This window comes from Acomys russatus, chromosome 13, assembly GCF_903995435.1.
Source record: "Acomys russatus chromosome 13, mAcoRus1.1, whole genome shotgun sequence".
Lineage (NCBI taxonomy): Eukaryota > Metazoa > Chordata > Mammalia > Rodentia > Muridae > Acomys > Acomys russatus.
The window spans coordinates 56,726,705-56,747,123 of record NC_067149.1 but is presented as its reverse complement, the minus strand read 5'-3'; the positions used below and the strand labels follow the sequence as shown (position 1 = coordinate 56,747,123).

The following is a 20,419-nucleotide window of genomic DNA, read 5'->3' as shown; positions in this document are numbered from 1 at the left end:
CCTCAATTAAGAAAATGCCTCCATAATATTTGACTGTAGGCAAGCCTGTGGGCATTTTCTTACTTAGTGATTCCTGGGGAGATCCCAGCCCATTGTGGGTGGTGCCATGCCTTGGCACGGTGGTCCTGAGTTCTGTGAGAAAGCAGGCTGAGCAAGTCATTCAGCAGCACTCCTCCATGGCCTCTGCACCAGCTCCTGCCTCCAGGCTCCTGCCTTGTTTGAGCTCCTGTCCTGATTTCCTTCAATAATGAACAGCGACTTGGAAGCACAAGCAGAATAAAGCATGGCCTCCCCACGTTTACTTGGTCATCATGTTTCATCACAGCAACAGTGGCCCTATAGAAGGAATCTCTTGTGCACTGTACAGTTGCAACACCTGTCAATTTAAAAAACCTATGCATTATATGAGGCAGGAAACAGGTGGGATACACAGCAGGAGAATGGGTTCTGAGACAGAGACAGCCAGCCAGATGTGACAACAGATGCATAGTGCCTGAGCCCAGTTAACCTGCCACATGGCAGAATGCAATCAGAAATAGCTGGGCAGTGGTGGCGCACGCCTTTAATCCCAGCACTTGGGAGGCAGAGGCAGGTGAATCGCTGTGAGTTCGAGGCCAGTCTGGTCTACAAAGCGAGTTCGGGACAGCCAGGGCTACACAGAAAAACCCAGTCTCAAAAAACCAAAAACGAAACAACAACAACATAGAAATAATGGGTCATTTTAAGTTAAGAGCTAGTTAGAGAAGAGCCTAGCTATACAGCCTAGGTATTTGTAAAATAATAATTGAGTCTCATGAGTCGTTATTCCAGGAGCTAAAGAAGGGAGAAAAAAAAAACCCTCCTACAGCATGACCCTAACTAAGACAAGACCCAGGAATGCAGGCAGGAGGAAAAGCAAGCAAGGTGACTCAGGGCCAGAAGAAGCCAGCAAAACAACAGAGTAGGGACCTCAGGTCTAACACAAAGAACTAGATTGCCTTACTGACCGGAAAACACAGCGCATCAGCCATCTTGAAGCTTTGGATCCAGAAACCTTACAAAGCAGACGTGGTGGTGCACACCTGTCATCCCTGCACTCCGGAGGCTGAAGCAGGGGAGTTATGAGTCTGAGGCTAGCCTGGGGCTACATACATAGCAAGTTCAAAGTCAGCCTGTACTAATGGAGACGCCCTCTCAAAATACCACCACCACCAAAGCAGCAACAGTGGATCAGACTATTCACAGTCCAAAGATGACAGAAGGGTCATCATTCACTTCTATGGCAGTGATGATGGCCTTACGCTGGCCTTGGAAGAACAACGGAGAGGCGACCTGGCAGCACCATCTATTTACTGTTCTCCTCCCCTGTGATTTATTCACCAAACGATTTTTTTCAGCTCTCTCTTTATGGCACGACTGGTTAGCAGATTCTTCTAACAGAAACTTCTCTCAAGAAAAGCTGCCATGTCCTCTGGCGCCCATCCCATACACCAGCACCTCCTGGCAGGGGCTGGCTTACGTGGGAGAGAAAAATAAATAAATAAAAACAGTAATAATAAGGCACTGCCAGGGTAGCAAGCTGATCCAGTGAGAGGATTAAAAGAGACACCTGTTTCCTAACGCAGCAGCTGTTCTCGTACTAGAAGCATCCTGGTAACAAGAAAGAACTCTTCCACTCCAGAGCCAACGGCAGCAGGCACCTGCGCAAACCCACTCTCAGCCGCGTCACCTGACTGTGAGTAGACACAATGGGAACCCTGCCTTGCTGCACTTGTGAGTTCAAACGCTCCCTCGTCTGCTGCTGAGGAGGCGATCTGCCTCTAACCCGGGTATTCCACTGCACGACTCCTTATAGCAGTTATTATATTTGAGGGTGTTATAAAACATACCGCGGCTTTTTGAAGTTACCTTGATTCGTTCCCTGTAGCTGACCAAACACCTATTCAGTTAAGCTAGCTTCTTAAAAGGCGACACAGGATTCAGACACTGTCCAGTTTAGAATGCAAATACTTAGGAACAAATAACATTTTAAAATTATCTTCTCAGGCTGTTCACAACTGATCACAGGTGCACACGCGAGCGTGCGCGTGCACACACACACACACAATCTATCAACAAAGAAACACCACAGGCAAACTATTTCATAGCCGCAATATGTACACATTACCTTTTCAGACTAGACCACGGAGATGCTCTCAGAGACAGCTTGCTAACAGCCCCTCAGCTTGCTGTTTAACAATCCGTTTATAGCCCATCACAAAGCCAACCCTCCAAGGAGATATATTTTACATCTATACGTAAGGTTTCTTTGCTACAACAAGGCTGGGTTTTGTGCCATCTCTTCCTCTCTATGCTAAAAAGCAGACTACACTGTAATTTCTATAACTTACGATGCTAGGAACATGCGATACATGTACATATATGCAAACCAAGTCACAAGAATAGACTCTGGTGGGGAGGGGAAGCAGAGAGATGCCCAAGAAATCACAAGCCATGCCACACAGTCCTGATTAAAGCTGAAAGCGGCACACGAAGGCACCGTGTCAGCTGGCCTCACGTCGTTCCCCCTAGAGCATGCTAATTCTAACGTCTGGTGTTCCTTCCTTAGCCTCAGCCTTCCATGGCTTTACCTGGGAACCTTCGCCTGACCCGAAGAATCAGCTTTATAGATGTGGGAGAGTGGCGAAATCTCCCGGGGGCACTTTATGAGGCTATCAATGCTTACACGGGTGCGGACGAGGAATGAGCCTGTAATTGTACACTTCCCCCCAAAGCCTAGCATTTGTGCCCTAGGACCAGCTAAGAGGTGCAGCTCCGCACAAGCAGTAAAAGGAAAGCAGATGAAATGCCAGGCGAGGCCAAGAGCCCAGGACCCTGTCAGGTGTCCACAGATCTATAACCTAAATCTAAGCGGTCATCTGGACCCACACTGGCCTCGCCTGTGCCCAGAGGGTAGTGAGAACTTCCCCCTTCATCTTGTCAACACTCGACATCCCCAAAAGATTAAAGGGTGTCTCCTGGTTTGCTTTCTGTTGCTGTGATAGAGCACTGGCCCAAACTAACTTGGGGAGGAAAGGGTCTGTCTCTGCTTACAGGTCACAGTCCATCATGAAGTCAGGACAAGAATTCAAAACCGGAACCTGGAGGCAGCAACTGGAGCAGAAGCCATGGAGGAGAGCTGCTCACGGTCTGGCTCAGTTTGCTTTCTTATACAACCCAGGACAGTGGCCCTGCCACAGTCATTAATCAAGACAATTCCCTATAGACAAGCCCCCAGGCCAGTCTGGTGGAGGTATTTCTTCAATCAAGGTTCCCTCTTCCAACAACTCTAGTTTGTGCCAACTTGACAAAAATAATCAGGGGTTAGGGGAGAACCTACTAGAATGAAATGTTAAGAAGAAGTTTCAAAAAGAAGAAGAAGAAGAAGAAGGAGGAGGAGGAGGAGGAGGAGGAGGAGGAGGAGGTGGAGGAGAAGAAGAAGAAGAAGAAGAATCACAGGCATCCATTTGGGGGACAAATTCTTACTGACAGTCTCACAATGCCTGGCAATCCGAGTATGTGTGTACACATGGTTTCTGCAAATCATCCTAAAATGCACCTAAGACACAGGCTGGGGCTGGTAAGACCTGTGGGCAAAGGCACTTGTCATCAAGCCTGCCCATCAGAGTTCAATCCCTGAGATCCACATGGTAAAAGGAAGGAACACAGGCCCCGAAAGCTGTCCTCTGACCTCCACATGCATGCCACAGCACGTATGTACACACACACAAGAAAGAAAATGAAATATAATTAAAAATAGTTTTTTAAAGAAGAAATAGGCTAGGCTGTGAACTCACATTCACCTGTAACCTAGATCTAAGCCAACGAGAGGCAAGAGGACAATGTTCCCGTCCACCCACACCCTCCTCCACGGTAAGCCTTTTAAGACCACAGCTGAAATGAAAACACACAGAGACCATCTTTCCCTTAAATCAGACTGCTTAACATGTTGGCTAACCACAAAAGCGCACCCTGGCATTCCCCTTGGAGGGACTCTGCCTAACCATTTTTTACCACGTTTGTTAAGGCAGACAAGTTCTCAGAACGGCTAGCAAACGTTTGCAGGGACTTGCTCCACTGAGCTCACTTCTCTGGGCCCTTGGCAAGGTCCTCCCCTTGGCTGCCAGGCTCTTCGCCTGGCTTCCTTGTATTTTAAAGGCATTTTTCTCCCCTTTTCAGGCCTTGTCTCACACATGTCCCCCACAGAACAATCTGTCTTGTACCCCAAAGGTGCTATGTGTGCTGGTATTGGTGCTGGTCTTTGGGTGATATTTCTTTGGGAAAGCATCTTGCTATAGATAGCCCTGGTTGACCCTCTATGCTCTTTTTCTAAGACTAGGTCACTCTGGTGGCTTACTCTCCACCACCGACTTCACTGGCTGGACACACCTCTCCAGGGTATAGATATGAGGGTGTTTTCAGGGAAGTTTAAGAAAAGAGGGAACCTTGAATGTGAGTGAAACCATCCCAAGGGCTGGGGGCTCAGTCTGAACAAAGGAGAGAGCTGGGCCCCCCATTCATCTCACTGTTTCCGGACCACTAAGACAATGACATCAGCCACCCTGCATTCCTGCCTTAAGGGACTGAACTCTCAATGTAGCCTGAGGAGGCCCTCCCTTCCTTACTTTGTTTCTTGTCAGGCATCTGTCACAGAACTGAGAACATAAGTAACACAGCAGCTTAGGAGAGTGCACTTACTAGGAAAGGTGTGGGTGCGTGGGAAGGAGATAGACACCTTCACCCATCTCCCTGACAGTCTGGGTGAGAGAGCTTAGAGACACTGTGAGAGAATGCTGAAAGGATTAGAGGCTGCTGGACCTCTAATGGCCACCAAGACCCCTGTCAAAAGCCTCTGGTGTTCCAGAGCTGCCTGACCTACAGCCAACCTCCGCCTGCACACAGGTACACCCTCACCTCCTTGCACACAGCCTGCACAACCACAGAGCACAGGCGCCACAAGAGAGCAGAAGGTGAAGAAGTTCAGACAGGAAACTCCACTCTTGCAGGGAACAGCTGGCCTGTCCCACCTCACTCTGAAGGATGAGAAGTCAGCAGACTCCAGAAAGGACTGGATGACACCAAGGCAAGTGGAATCGGCCATTATCAGGATTTGAGGTAGACTCAGACAAGTCAGGTCACTTGGGTTTTAAAGGTTGGAGAGAAGAGGAGACTTATCCAAACTGGGAAATCTGTCTAACTAAGACCGATTCTAACCCACAAATGATGGAGTCTGATTATATAGACACTGGCCTCAAGCTCAGAAATCCACCTGCCTCTGCCTCCTAAATCCTGGGATTAAAAGCCTGTTCCACCACACTCTCTTTGCTGAATGGAACCAAGAGACAGAGCAAAAGGTGTCATGTGACCCCTGACCTGATGTCCCCTTGTCACTGCCTGTTACATCCATGGGTATTTAAGACCCACTAAGTCAGGAGAGGCGCAGGTCTCAAGAGGTTCTCGAAGAAGCAATCACTCAATTCATGACGTCATTTCTAAATCCCCCCCCCCAGACTTCATCAAAAGGAGGCAGCAGCTACACAAATGCACCAGAAATTCCTTCCTTCTGAGCTTCCTCGTTTCCAAAACCAGTCAGAGCAGCCCCAAAACAGAAGCAGATGATGAGCCCCAAAGAAAACTCACTTCTGCCCCCAGGGTGCCCAGTCTATGAACACAAGTCAAGGCACAGAAACAGTCAGCTGGACCCCACAGTGAGCCAGCATATACTGCAGAATCTGGCCCGACTTGACAGTCTGGAGAAGTCAAATGATACGTTAATAAGAAGCATTGTAGACACGTCTCTGTCCCAAGACCGCATTCCTCACCATGGTCAAGGCAAGAGCTTACCAAGCCCCAGCCTCCCCGTTTACAAAGCTGTCATCCTGTTTCATCCTGTCCCTACCTGTTGGAGATCTTCCCAAGTGCTAACCATCAGGCTTAAGACAATGACAATGATGATTTGTCATTTATTTTGGTGCTGGGGATCAAACCCAGGAATGGACACACGGACACACACAGAAACACGGACACAGACACAGACACACACACACACACACACACACACACACACACACACACACACACACACACGGGTAAATGTTATACCTAAGTTGCCCTTGACCATAACCTTAATTTATCCCTGGGGACCCAGGATCTACCTTCAAGCCATAAGTGCACTGAAGTGTACAGCCCTGCACCCTCTTCCTTTCTTGTTCACAGTGTCAGCTCCTCAGTGGCCACAGCTAGATGTACACTACAGAGCAAGGTGGACTCTGGGAAAACCTGGTAACGTGGGAGACAAACAGTCGGTTCTCTGGGGGTTGGGGGCTTGGTGGGTGGGTTTTTGTTTTTCTGTTTTGCTTTGTTTTGTTTTTGGTTTGGTTTTTTTTTTTTTTTTTTTTAATTACAACACTGATTTTTATCAGCAACGCATCTCTTCCAGGAAATACTTAAGAGTCAGCTTCCTCACATGCAGAAGACATGCATGAAAGCAAGGCTCATTGACTTAGCTATACAGATAATTCTTATGAGCAATAACTGCAGTCGGCCATAGCCCACTGCAGACGGTCCAGGGCAGCTGAGAAGAAAAACTGCCAACTTCTACCAGTAGCTCCTGGGAGGACTGGAAAAGGACAGCTTCCCTCTAGCCGTCTTTCTTCAAAAGTCTGACAGTGTGTTCATTGTTTCATAGGATGGAAAAAGGGCCTTTTCTTCAGTGGTATAGCCACTGGTAAGCTGCCCATGGCTCCTGTAAACAAGCCCTCATCCATGTTCCTGGTAGCGGCCCTAATGAACTCACTGGGTTATCAAGAAGGAAAAGAAAGAAAGAAAGAAAGAAAGAAAGAAAGAAAGAAAGAAAGAGACAATGAAAGCAAAAAGGGGACTAGTTGAAAAGGGATAAATGAGGAGTGGAAAGGGGACAGAGAAAGTAGGGAGAGGTATGTCCCAAAATACACTGTGCGCATGTGTGAAAATGCCATAATGAAACCCATTATGTATAATTAATGTTGGTAATAAAAACATACAAACAATAATAACATCTCTACAATCTAGTTTTTTTTTAAGGTCATTTTTGCCTGGGTAAGTAGCTCCGGGATAGAGCTTGCACAAGGCCACCACTGTGGAAAAACAGGGCACAAGTCATTTTTCTAGTCTATATTTCATCTTCCCGTGGAGCATGCATATGACATGGAATATTCAGGGTGGCATTTTTAAGTCCATGGCAAAAACAGTAACCTCTACTGAAAAGAGGCACTTCACTCCCGCGTCACAGCTACAAGAAGCATAAAAATCCCCTCTCATGCCTCCATGCCACAAATTTGGCTCTTTAGGACTCCTCCGGATAACTAAGACTCCACGCAGGGCCACCTAGTCCCAGCTCAGGAAGCTGGAACCTCACCACCCCGACAACACACAGTGTCTGCTCTGTGGTCAGACAGACGTGGGACTAACTGCCTGGGAAACAAAAGCCGACTAAGGAATCGAAGCCTTTCCAGCCTCGCCCCAGTCACAAGGCACACGCAACTGTATGAACCAGCAGATCCATGAAGCCACTCCAATAGCTGAGCACTGAGTAATGACTAGTCAAGCCACCGCACAAGACTTCCAGAGGGTTTTTTTTGTTGTCTCCCACCCCCTCCAACTCCCCACTTTCTTTCATCTCTGGAAACTTATTCAGAACTACATCAGCTATTTCTCTCAAAACTCTGCTGTAAGATACAAAAGGAGTTTAGTATTGTCACGTTAATTGCAGTTGGCTCCTCTCTTCTGTTGTCAAGGCTTGTGCTCAATTAAAGTTTAAAAAAAAAAAAAAAAAAGGCTTTTCTGAGCAATGACTGAGTGCCGCTAGTCCAGTGAGAAACCCAGTGGGTCTATGACAAGAACACTATGTTGGGAGTCAGCCAACTTGAGCAGCCTGGATCTTGGTTCAGGCAGCTCCTACCCATCTCACAGCGCCCTGAACATCTCCGGGCGCCTGAATTCTCAGCTGTTAAAATGTTGGTATTGAAATCTCACACCCCTTGTAGATTCGCACCTTGTGAAGGTATCAGAGGAAAGACTCGCTTTTCCGTAACAGCACAAGGCACTGCATCCACACCTTACGCTGGCCGCCAACTGGAAGGCACAGGCGGTTATAGCACCACTTAGGTGAGCTATTACGTTCATGACTAAGTAGCACGGGCAAGTTCAGGTCAGAACCCGGTTTCACAGGTCTGTGGGCTGCGACGGTGCCTGCTCTCCTCCCGAGAGCCCTCACCAGTAAATGCAGCCCTTTTCCCAACAACTGGCAATGCTTTTAAGGGAAGATGACTTCACAGGCAAGAAACAAAGAACAGCACACTAAAACTCAAAACTAAAGCTAAATTCAGAAGCAAATGGGAGGATCCGGTGGCATCTCCCTGCACACATTTGCTGACAGAACTCACACCAGTCCAGCAGGGCAACGTGTCCTTTTTGGGTCATTCAGGAAATGAGGTCGTTTCCCTATGTCTGACTCCCACATACAAAGAGAAAATCCCCCAACAGAGTACATAAATCCTCAAGAGCCTGTTCTTTCATATCTTCCTTTGGGAGTGTTCTCATAAATCATCCATCTAGACACAAAAAGCTTGGCCTTTTAAAAATAAACATTATTTTTATGCCAACCTTTTTCCTTGGGTATCTTTCCAAAATATCTTTCATCCTATCTTCACTTCTTAAATCGAGTTACTTAAGTTGAAAGTCACTGCCAGAACTATCATCACCTGCAGTTCTGGGGTGCCACACGGCACAGGATGGGGCAGGGGTGAGGTTAGCCCTACAGATGACTTATAATGGGGACACAACACTGTTGAATTCTTGTTTTAATTTTATGTCTTCTACTTTACCAAAGAGTCAGAGGGACAAGTACCTGGGACATGATTCTGATTGTGGCTTAGCTACAGTTAGAAATGGGATTTGGGGGGGGGGGCTGGAGAGATGGCTCAGTGGTTAAGAGCAATGCCTGCTCTTCCAAAGGACTCGGGTTCAATTCCCAGCACCCACATGGCAGCTGACAACTGTCTGTAACTCTAAGATCTGACACCCTCACACCAATGCATGTAAATTAAAAATTAAATAAAATATTTTTAAAAATGGGATTTGGGGCAAGTGATGAGACTCAGTTTCCTCATTTGCCTTGTGGGACATCTGGATCATGCATGCTTAATGTCCTTACATCGCCTGCACCACGTCACCTCACACTGCCTCTGTATCCTTCCTTGCTGCTCCTGCAGGGTTCTGTGGTTCTACTAAGTTTCAGCTGACGGAACTATGAAATTTCCTCCTCTGATTACTGAAGTTATTTGGATACAAAAATTTAAATACAGAAATAGCATCAAAGTAGAGCTCTTGTTTACTTATCATGTACGAGAACCTGGGTTCAATCCTCAATGCCAGGTTAGGGGTAGGGGTTACCAAAAACAAACAAACAAGAACAAACACACACCAAGAAATTTATGAAGTCAGATGACCAAATGTCTCTCTTCATTCAAGTAAACTAGGAAAAACAAGGCCAGGATGGGTAGGCTCATATAGGAGAAAGAAAAGATTATTCCTTGGGTAGTCATGGAAAATCATGGAATATCTGCAAGTATCGCAAAAAGATTCCCAGAAATCACACAATGTTAATGATTTACATAAGGAATACTTTACGAGGGAAAAGACACTCTTGGTTTAGGCAAAAACGCTTGAAGAAGAATAAACTTGTTCAGAGGGAAGGATGGAATACTGCCAGTAAAGAGAGTGTCTAGCCCTGAGATGGGCAGGCTGAGGACACAACCTCAGATACCCAACCACTTAATGAGGAAACTATTGAGCAGTGGGGAAAATAAGAAACAGTATGATAGGAAAAAAAAAAAAAAGATTTCTGAGTAAAAAACATGGGAGTCAAAAATGGAGCCAGGAAGATAACATATCACTAGAGAGTTATAAAAGCTTGTTTGGTTTTTGTTTTGTTGGTTTTTGGTTGGGTTTTTTGGGGGGGTGGGGGATTGGTTGGTGGGGTCATTTGGGGCTTTGTTTTGTTTTGTTTTTTTAATGGCTCATCTGGACGTTCATCCAGAGGTCACTGGCTAGGAGTGAGCATCTGGCTAGTACCTAAAGGTAATGACAGTGACAAGGGACAGGGAACACAAGACCTCTGCTGGCTCCACCCCTGCCTCTCGCCTTAGCTGCTGCGGTGATGACCCATCACCCTATCACTCCTGAGTTTCCTCATTTGCTTCCTGGAGATGGTTATAACTCACAGTAGTCACTGGGAACCACAGACCCGGTCCTCTTGTGTCTCCGCCTTGTACTGCCACTAGGCATACAAGCCTGAGAGATCTGAGGCAGACCACCATCACTTAACCTCTCTGGCTTCAGTCTCCACATTTGTGAAATGGGGAGGAAAACTGCCTCCAGGAAGGACTGTGAGGAGGGAATGGGGTCATTAAGTTTGACACACTGGGACAACACGCATTAGTGTGCAACCAGTGATGGCGGTGATGGTGAAGGAGGCCCTGGGGGCATAGGAGGAGGAGGAGGAAGCAGAAAGAGGAGAAATCCCTATGGAGTTGGAAACCTGAGCTGGCTGTCTTAGGAGGGGTAGCCACCAAAATACCAATGGAGCACTTTTAATTACAAAGAATTTATAAAGTTCCCAAAAATGTTTGCAAGGGTTCTGCAGTTTCCATAACCACGGGCCACAGAGCTCCATGCAGTTAGCGTAATCAACATGGGGCATCCATACTTAACATGCTAAAGCCTTCTTCCTTCTGCTAGAAAACTTGCAAATCCCTGGGACCAGGCCTGGCTGCGCTGCATATCTTCACCGTCAAAGATGAAAGGGTTACCCAGAGAATTAACAGAGCAAATGATAGATTTGTGGTAATATTTCAACACCAAAGAACCAGTTTCAAGCACAAGGCTGTACTCATTCCTACGCCATAGATGGTATGGAACCCAAGTCCCTCCTGCCATCCATGGGGCTCATTCTGAGATGTCCCAATAAATGCTATTTTATTAGTCTGTTCCTGAACCTACAGAAAAATCAATAAAAATGTTAACTTTTTAATAGGCTGTAATTCTAACTTCTCCCTAATTTAGTCTAGCCTTTCTTTCCCCAAATACTAGGTTTGGCAACAAACAGTCTTCAAGCTGGGCCCCTGTTGGCGTGGGAACACTGAAGAAAGTCACACTCTATTCAATAAACACCACAGATATTGCTTCCTTGAGTCTATTGGAACAACACAGCAACAACGAATTCTGCCTGAGACCAAGGCATGGTGCTGTTTTTCTAAAGTGGCATTCAAAGGGGAAAAAAGCATGACCCACTTTACCCCCAAGATTCTCTAAGATACAGACCCCCCCAACTGGGGGAACCGCACCCAACGACAACCATTAAAAACCAGTAATAAAATGAAACTGCTTTACACGTAACTCCCAGCTACCCTTGCCCCGCACCGTGTGTTTGAAGACATATCTTAGTTCTGGGGCTCCTGCTCACAGCTGAGCAAGTTCCCCCATTTTATCCCCCCCCCCTTTCCACGGGAACTCTAGAACCAGCTGCCAGGTAGGTCCGTTACCTTCAGGAGTCTTAAAGACAGTGCTTACTACGAGTAAGTGAAGGTATAAATAGGTCTGGCTGACTCTGGGTGAAGAAGCCTGGGGCTCACCCATGGATTTATCAAGAGGTGATATGTGTGACAGCACAGGTACCAGTGAGTTCAGCCAACGCTGGAACTGCCAGACTCTCACACATCATCCCAGCATCTCTGCAAATGGTGGTACAAAGGCAAGTCCACCAGGCCTTTCTTCCCTCCATCCCTACTACCTCCTACGACTTCCTCCTCTCACACCTGACTAGACCCTCGCAGCCCACTGTTCCCACACGCATCATCTTCCATAGCACATAGCTTGCTCCGTGCCCTCAGACCAGCTGGCTTGTGGTTAAAATGGACCACACTAGGAAGTGCCAGAGAGCAGAGCCTATTGTATCAGATTTCCCTGGCCTTTTATAGACACACCGTGAACCCTGAGAATGTGATGTGGACGTGGTGGCCTCAGACCCTGAGGGCCTGCGTTCTAACCGGGTTCCATCAGCCACGGGCTAAACCAATCATTTTCCTCTCAGAACCCAACTGTGAAGAAGGAAAGTGTGTGGCCCAGGGTCTGGCTAAGGTCTCTGAACTCTGACTTAACTCTAAAAAGTTCCTTGATGCTACTGTCAAGAGAAATGGGGGACCCTACAAGCTGCTAGTCTACCTAAGCCTTTTATAGGGATCCCTCAAGCAGTTTTGTTGCCTTACCCAATTCCTTTTTAAATTTTTTTTTGTTATTTTTTTTTGTTGTTTTCTTTTCTTTTCTATTTTATTAATTTATTCATATTACACCTCAATGGTTATCCCATCCCTTGTGTCCTCCCATTCTTCCCTCTTTCCCACTTAATTTTAATTTTTTAAAGACAGGCTCTTAGATAGTCCAGGATGGCCTGTAAACACCGTGTAGGCAATGATGACCTTGAACTCCTAAACCTCCTTGTACAGTCTTCCAAGTGCAGGGGTTACAGGGTGAACCCCCACTCTCCCCTCAATTCCTTTCTTTTGCTTAGATGCAGAAAGTTTCTGAGATTATCAAAATAATCAGTTCATTATTAGCCTATCAAAATTCTTCTAATTTCTGGACAGACACCAGGCAGAGCTCTGGAGCTTTTAGAGAAGGTAGGGTTACCTTATTAAATGAGATGTGGTGTGTGGACAGAGAGGAGGGGGCAGTCACGCCCCCACACCTCACTCGGAGTCAGCAAACATGGCAGAAATGAGTCTGTGCCAGCTGCCAGTTAGGTGATCACTGTGGTACCAAGGTAGGTCACCATTGCTAACCCCAAGGAGCAAGAGACATCTATACAGTCTATACAGTCTCCCCAAAAACATTATTTAATGAGAACTTTATTCTATTATAAATGAGAACTGATAAGGAAAACAGGAAGGGCCAGGGGCATTATGCCACTAGCTTATTGTGTGCAGGATCACCTCAGCCAAGATAAGTTCTGTGCCAAGCCTCGCAAAAGGCCTGTGTCCGCTGGGCCACAACCACTTTCTGGCTGTCACTTGGCTGAATTTAAAACTGCACAGGTGACCTGAAGATGAAGGGTGACAGTGGAAAAGCCAGGTGATTTTCCTTTGTCCTGTGGCTAACCCAATTTTCTGGGGGTCGGGGGTGTTGGGGAGTGGGGAGGGGCGGAACAAAACAAAAAAAATATCTGACTTCTTATAGAGAGATGAACCAACCAACCCCAACCAGTGAGGACCGGAGCAGAATGCCACCACGCAATTACAGAAAGGCTGTCACAGAGAATTAACAAGGCTTGGTGTTACTCTGGATGACCCCAGGCTAGAAGGGGAAGCTTCTCTTGTCCTGTTAAAAAAAAAAGTGTCTGCCATTAACTGCTCTAAGTTGTTAGCAGGGACGGCCTGCCTCAGTGCAAAGACACACAGGGAAGGCCCTCCTGAGCTCTCCCATCAGCCACCCTGGACTCAAGTGATCTTTACAAAGGTGTCACTGATTGACCAACTCAGAAACTTTCACCTTGGAAACTCCACCCAAATCTGACTCTGGTCTTTCTTAGCTGGGCAGAGCAGGGCTCAAAACAAAGTACTTCCTCCCCCCCCCCCCCACTGTGGGCTGCCTCTGGCCAGGCTCTGGTGGCCTCCATCTGGCCAGCTGCTGAGGAATGAATGTACTGCCCGCTGACCAGCTGTTTGGACTGCAGGAGAGCAGATAGGGAAGGTTTTGGGAGGAGCGACAGAAACTGCTCAAAGACAGCCTTGGTGCCTTTAGCTTGGCACAGCATCCTTCAATGACTCTTGCATTCTCCACTCCAAGGAAAAGTTTATCACCCACCGGCTCAAGTAAGGCCCCTGGAAGCAAGCCACTTACTTGGGGCTTGCTAGGAAACACTTTTTTCTCTCACGCCCCCTGTCACGGCACCATACCCCAAAAACTAAATGAAGCATTTTCCAGTGACCTGAGCTAATCCTGGTCCTGGATCTCCATGACTTATGGGATGTGATAAACTCAAGCAACTCTATGGAAAGATCATCTTCACGCGCACACACCTAAAAATATTCAGACTGGCTCCACCAACAGCAATCCAAAACAAAAATGTTACTCGCATAGGTGGTGAAAAGTAGCAAACGCATTTGAATGACACTGATAAAATAAAATAAAATAGGCACCCAAAAAGAATAGGAGGGCTGGGTTACAGTACAAAGCCAGAGTTCAGCTATCCCATATAATATAAGTCCCTAGGTTCCATCCCCTAAAACAATAAAATAAATAAAACATTAAAAAAACAACCTAAGGCAGTAAGTGGGGAAACGATATCATAAATTGCATGCAGCTTCCGTACCACGTTTGAGAATGTGCTTTGTTGGGGCTTGGCTTCTTACAGGTGTTAGCTCTCCTTTCCACTGGGGTGTGATGAACTAAGCCATTCAGGCCCAACAACCGTGAGCCCATCAGAACAGCAGGAATGCAGGCAACCCAGAAGAAGTGACAGCATAGACAGTGTCTGTCCTGCGTTTTCGATCTGAAGCTATTGTGCTACAGTTGGTCCAGATTTTTCTGCTGTCAGGGTCATTCCCCATCCCCGTGGAGCCAAACACAATTTCCTGACCTAACACCCTATTATTTAGTTACCTCTGTTTTTGTTTTGAGGTGTGAAGCAAATTAGATTGATTACCCATACGACAAGATTTTCCTGAACCTGATGAAGAATGTAATTTATATTGCAAATGAAACTGGTTCTGAAGTATCACCGTCTCCTAAATTCTTTCGTGAGGAGCTCACTGCCCCAAAGCTTACCCCAGATATGCGCAAACACAAAAGCCCAAAAGTTCCTCTGGGCTCTTCTGTGAGGCACCAAACAAAGACACCAATGCACCTTCTAAGCCCCTATCGGCCTTATTTCAAACTAGAACCAGCATTCCTGATAAAAACAAAAAACAAAAACCAAAACACTGAGGTCTGAATTTGATCTTGAAAACCCAGTAAGCCAGTGTTTACCTTACACAGATCCTGTCAAAACTAGTAAGACTGTCCTCACTCCCCACAGAAGAACACGGGTTAGATGTGCATTGTTTCCGCGGCATCCATCCAAGCGACACATATTAAAGAGGCCAAGCTAGAAGAAAACTTCAGAAACTTCAACCTTGCACAGGGACCAAAAAGCTTGCCTCCTGGTGACTGGGGGGAACCTTGAACTAAAGTACCGAATAAACTGCAGCATGGGAAAAAAAAAAAAAAAAAACTGGGGGAGACAGACGAATCATCCTGCCTCCCAATGGTGGCAAACTTCACAACAACTTTCTTTAAAGCAACGAACTCTAGCACCGCAGCCAATATAGACTGACTGTATATGAACGCAAATGCGCACACACCTGGAAGGCAAGGGCTGTTTGCAAATATTCCTCCTGAACTTAGAAAGTCCAGGGAGCCCAGCCCAGAGACTGCAGCTTTCCAACGCTGGCTCTGCACTGTCACGGAAGGTCACTTTGCCTAGCTACTTCTTTTCCACCCTGCATCACAGGAGTTTTCTACTTTCAGATTGCTCAACTTTCATATGCACTAGAGTAAAACAACTATTCAGCAACTTTATTCACCTTAGTTTAATTTTTTTTTTTCATTGTGCAATGCCCAGGAAAAGCTGACAAGACTGTCCTAGAGGGCTTACAATCACAATCAGAAGAGAGGAGGTAAAAATCTTGTGTGATAGAACCCGGGGGTGGGGGTTGGGGGGGCGAGGGGGGGGAGAGAGAATATATATCCTTGTGGGGCCCATAGAACTTTTCCCCTAGGAAGACCACCCCTCGGCAACAAAAGTTACAGTTTAGTCACATGTTAGGCGTAGGAATAAGAAGGGAGTTTTTCTTTTCCCTTTCTTATTTTTAAGCGCACTAATTACGGAGGTGTTCTACAGATCTGAAGACAACCCGGGTTCCTCCTACCAACTGAAAGCAGCATTACATTGTCAAAAAGAAAGAGTGGAGGGGGTGGGGGGTCAGGAGCCCAGGAGGGGATCGGCGGGAGAGGGGTGTAACAAGGTTACGCTAAAGGGTACAGCCGCTGCCACGAGCTGCATCTCTTTGCCTCGCGCCCCAAATAATTCCCCTCGAGCCTAGCAACTGCACCAGCAGCCCCGGGGCGAGGGGGTTCCGACCGCCCAAGGGGAAGGAGGGGAACCGGATCGTTACCTTAATGCTACACTGAGCAGGAGTCTCAGACATGTCTCACAGCAAGAAGGATCAGGAAGTTCTCAGTTTTTTTCCACTTTCCTTTCCTCTCACCAACCCAGAAACGCTCGGCGGGGCAGCGGGACGCAATCATTTAAGAAGTTTCTTGCAGCATCGCCGGCAGCGGCCGCCCCGGGAGTGGTGGAGGGGGGGTCGTCTTCGGAACGCGCGGAACGGGCGCGCGGCGCGGGGGCGTGGGAGCCGCCGAGCACGGCGTGGGGTGTACGGGTCGCGGCGCGGCGACCCGGGCGCAGCCGGCCGGCCTCGCGTGTCTCCTCCCACCCGCGGCCGGCGCGCCCGCCCCCGCCCTCCCGCTGCGCTCGCTCGCTTGCTCCCTCCCTCCCTCCCTCCCTCCCTCCCCCCCCCTCTCTCTCTCTCTCTCGAATGTTTTCCTTCCTGGAAGAGAGAAACTGAAAGGCAGAACTGAGAAAGCTCTCTGCTCATTGATCTTGAGAGTTTCAGGGCAGAAACTGACGTGAATTCCCAGCACCCGGCTCTGCCTCTTAAAGGAGCCACCAGGAAATAAAAGCTCGGGTTACTGCGGGCCGCGGGGAAATCAAAAGGCGAGCGGGGTGGGGGGGAGGGGCCCGGGGTGCCCACGGGGCCGCCCCGAGGAGGACGCCTTTGGGGAGCCTTGCAGCGTGGCCCCAGGATCAGCAAGCCTGGTTCATCCCGCTCCCGCATCCCCTGGTTGCACCTTCGGTGGGGACCTGGACCACGCACAGTGGGGTGTGTTTTTTTTTTTTTTTTCTGTGCGCTCCCCGGGGCGCAGCTGCAACCGGGAACCGCGGTCTAGGAAGGGGCTTTCCGGGAAGGACGCGGCGCCGCAGGAGGAAGCGAGACAATGGCCTTTGTTCTGCACGGCGACCGCGGCCGCTTTAAGAGAATCCACCAGGAAATGGGAGCTCGGGTTACAGGCTGAGCACAGGGAAGTGCGGGGCGCGACGCCGGAGACAAAGCCGCGAGGCCGCGCTCGGGCCTGGGGACGCAACGGGCGGGGCGCCCCTCGGCCTGACCTCCCGCCTTCCCCGATTCGAAATCCCCCGGCCATTTAAAGCCACAGCGGCTGCTACCAACCGACGTAGGTGACTGGACTACAAAGTTGACTGGGCGCGTTCCTGCAGATCTCAGCCCTCCCCTGGGCCGCAGCTCCGGCTCGGTCATTGGCGGAGGGGACGGCCCGGGGGTCCTGCAGAGGAGGAGCAGCCAGAATTTGGGGGCTGGGGCGTCAGCCTCGAGCACCAGCTTTCTGATCCCTCTGGTTTTTTGTTTTGTTTTGTTTGTTTTGTTTTGTTTTGTTTTGTTTGCTGCTTATAATCTCGTAAAATGCCCACCGCAGAAGATGGTGTTTAAAATCTAACCTGCTATTACATACAGTGTGTAATGTGTGAATATCTGATGAACAAAATGCACTTCCATTTTGTCTTTTGACGGTAAAATAAACATAAATACACATGTGTATAAATGCATTGTATTCATATTCCCTGCTGAGTAGTAGTCGGATTTTCGAGACTCACCTCTTTACTGATTTCTTGGGGGAGGGCGGAAGGGGAGGGCGCGGAGGAGAACAGGATTGCTTCAAAGCAAGGTCTCCCAGTGCATCCCTGACTGGCCTGGAACTAGTAAGTCATTCTGACTCTTGATTTTTTTTTTCTTTTTCCTGCACACTTTTCGGGTGTCACAAAATGTACTCAGACTTTCATAAACAATACTTCTATTCATGCACTCATCAGGACCCTCTAAATGAAATGTGTTAAAGGAGTTGCGGTGGGAAAGCAACTGATAAAACGGGATTTTTTTTTTTTTGGTAACCTCCAGGTACCACAACCAGATTTGTCACCTAGCTGTCATGTTCCCCCAGAGAACTCACTTAGTCTTATGTACACCAGCTCCCAACATGTCTGCATCTGTCCATTCCGATCCCTCACAAATACCTTTGCTCCTGTGCTTTTGTAGCTTTTTGTTGTTGCTTTTTAGTAGGGAGTTTTGTTGGGTTTGGGGGTTGAGTTTTGAGACAGGATCTCACAACGTAGATCAGACTGGCCTTGAGATCAGATCCATCTGCCTCCGGAGTGCTGGGATTACCCACCCACCCACCAATGGACCACTACACCCAACCAATTTTTAGATTTTTCTTGAGTCTGTAGTCCCAGGTTCGCCTTGACTTGAAGCAGAGGATTACCCCGAACTTTTGATTCTGTCTCCACTTTCCAAGTGCTGGGATGACAAGTCTGGGTCACTATGTTTGACTCACCTTTGTTCCCTTTGGGGGGGAGGAGGTTCTTTGTTTTTGTTTTTGTTTTGTTTTTCAAGACAGGGTCTCTCTGTGTAGCCTTGGCTGTCCTGGACTCGCTTTGTAGTCCAGGCTGGCCTCGAACTCACAGCGATCTGCCTGCCTCTGCCTCCCGAGTGCTGGGATTAAAGGCGTGTGCCACCACGCCCGGCTAGGGGAGGGGGTTCTTAAACCTCCATTTATTTGTTTGTTTATAGCCCTGGAAGATTCTCTTATCTGACTTTTGCAGAGACTGGAGCTGATGGGCTTTCCCTGAGTTTAGTCTTCTGCGCCTGGCAGTAGGGTCTCAGATTACTTCTGGCTCCTCAGAGGTGGGAAGGAGCAGCCAAATTAAGATTTTCATGAATATAAGGATGTTCACAGTGGTCTTTCCTGTACCCGTGGAGGACATATACCAACAGGCCCAGTGTGTTCCTGAAGACAGGCACTAACACACACACACACACACACACACACACACACACGAGAGAGAGAGAGAGAGAGAGAGAGAGAGAGAGAGAGAGAGAGAGAGAGAGAGAGAGAGAGAGAGAGGAGAGAGAGTTTATAAGAGAGTTTATACATATATACAATAAAATTTCATTTATAAATTGGGCACAGTAAGGGACTAACCATAATTAATAATAAATCAGAACAATTGCACAGTAACAAAAGCTAATAAAACATACGGCTGTGTCTGAAATTTTCCATGCCCGTGGCTGACTGACTGTGAGTAACTAGAACTGGGGAAAGCCAGCCTGTGGGTATGGGGGACTTTTCTACAAAGAGCAGAACATTCCATATCGTGTGTGCTAATTGGTGTTAGCTATGAAGATTGCTTAACCTTGAGACTGAATTAATCTCCAGCTTCCATTCCTGACATGTCTTGGCCCTTCTCCTGGTGATCCATGGAGGGGGCCATTTGAGGTAGAGTGTGAGGTAGAGCTTCTGTGGTTCTGAAGCAAAGTGCACAGGAGCAGCTATAGCAAAAGCTACCCTTAGGCCAAGGTCGACAGGCTCTACAAAAGGCCTTTTAGTAAGTACTTTAAGCATTGTGGCCCAAAGCACAAAACTAAGGAATCTGTGTAAGTACCTATTACAATCAGAGGGTGGGAAAGTCCACACCTTTTGAGCAGTATTTTTAATGCAGGTCTGTTAACAAAAGGAATGGGGTTCTCATTGGGGAGAGAATAACTTTTACTGATGTGAGGTTCAAAGCAAGCACCCAACTGTTTCATGTAGCCCAGGCTGGCCTCTAATCTACACCACAGAGAGTGAATGACCTCGAGCCCCTGGTTCTCCTCCCGGGTGATGAGGGGGGGCGGAAGGGGAGGGGATGCCAGGCATCGTCACTGTCACCATGCCTGCCTTACTTCATGCAGCCTTTCAATGAGAATGCACAGGTCCAGTTTTGAGGTGTCCTTCCACCCATATATAGGTGCCATCACATGGTCGTGGGAACCCACGAATGAATGATTTTACTTGTGTTTCAGTACTTTGAACACATTTTTAAACTTCTGTTAGAACTCTACAAATTCTCACGAAAGCGCCCCCCAAGTATGCAGATTAGCCGGTTGAAAACTAAACAGGGACACTCCTCAGTGGCAGTCAGACAGATTTTAAATATGCAAACATCCTTTGCATTGCCGTTGACCTTTGAAAAAACAAAAACAAAACAAAAAACAACAACAAAACCTTGGAACTGTAAGTTTGAGTTCTTCAGAAAACTGCACAGGCTGCAGTCTCGCGCTGGAATGTTTTAAACTGTTGACATCATGGGGAGCGTGAGCAGTGGCTCAGCATTACTGATGGCAGAAGGCGATGATAGCTGTAGCAGAGTTTA

At 47.7% G+C, this 20,419-nt stretch overlaps 1 protein-coding gene across 1 annotated transcript in view; it reads right to left on the bottom strand.

Annotated features, from left to right (window-relative positions):
• The window catches only part of Etv6 (ETS variant transcription factor 6), a 235,550-nt gene extending 219,017 nt beyond the window's left edge, over positions 1-16,533 (bottom strand). The window contains exon 1 of the mRNA XM_051155463.1: positions 16,269-16,533. Within this exon, the coding sequence (XP_051011420.1) occupies positions 16,269-16,301 (33 nt within the window). The 5' untranslated portion in view covers positions 16,302-16,533. The remainder of the gene's footprint in view (positions 1-16,268) is intronic.
• Between the last annotated feature and the right edge of the window lie 3,886 nt (positions 16,534-20,419).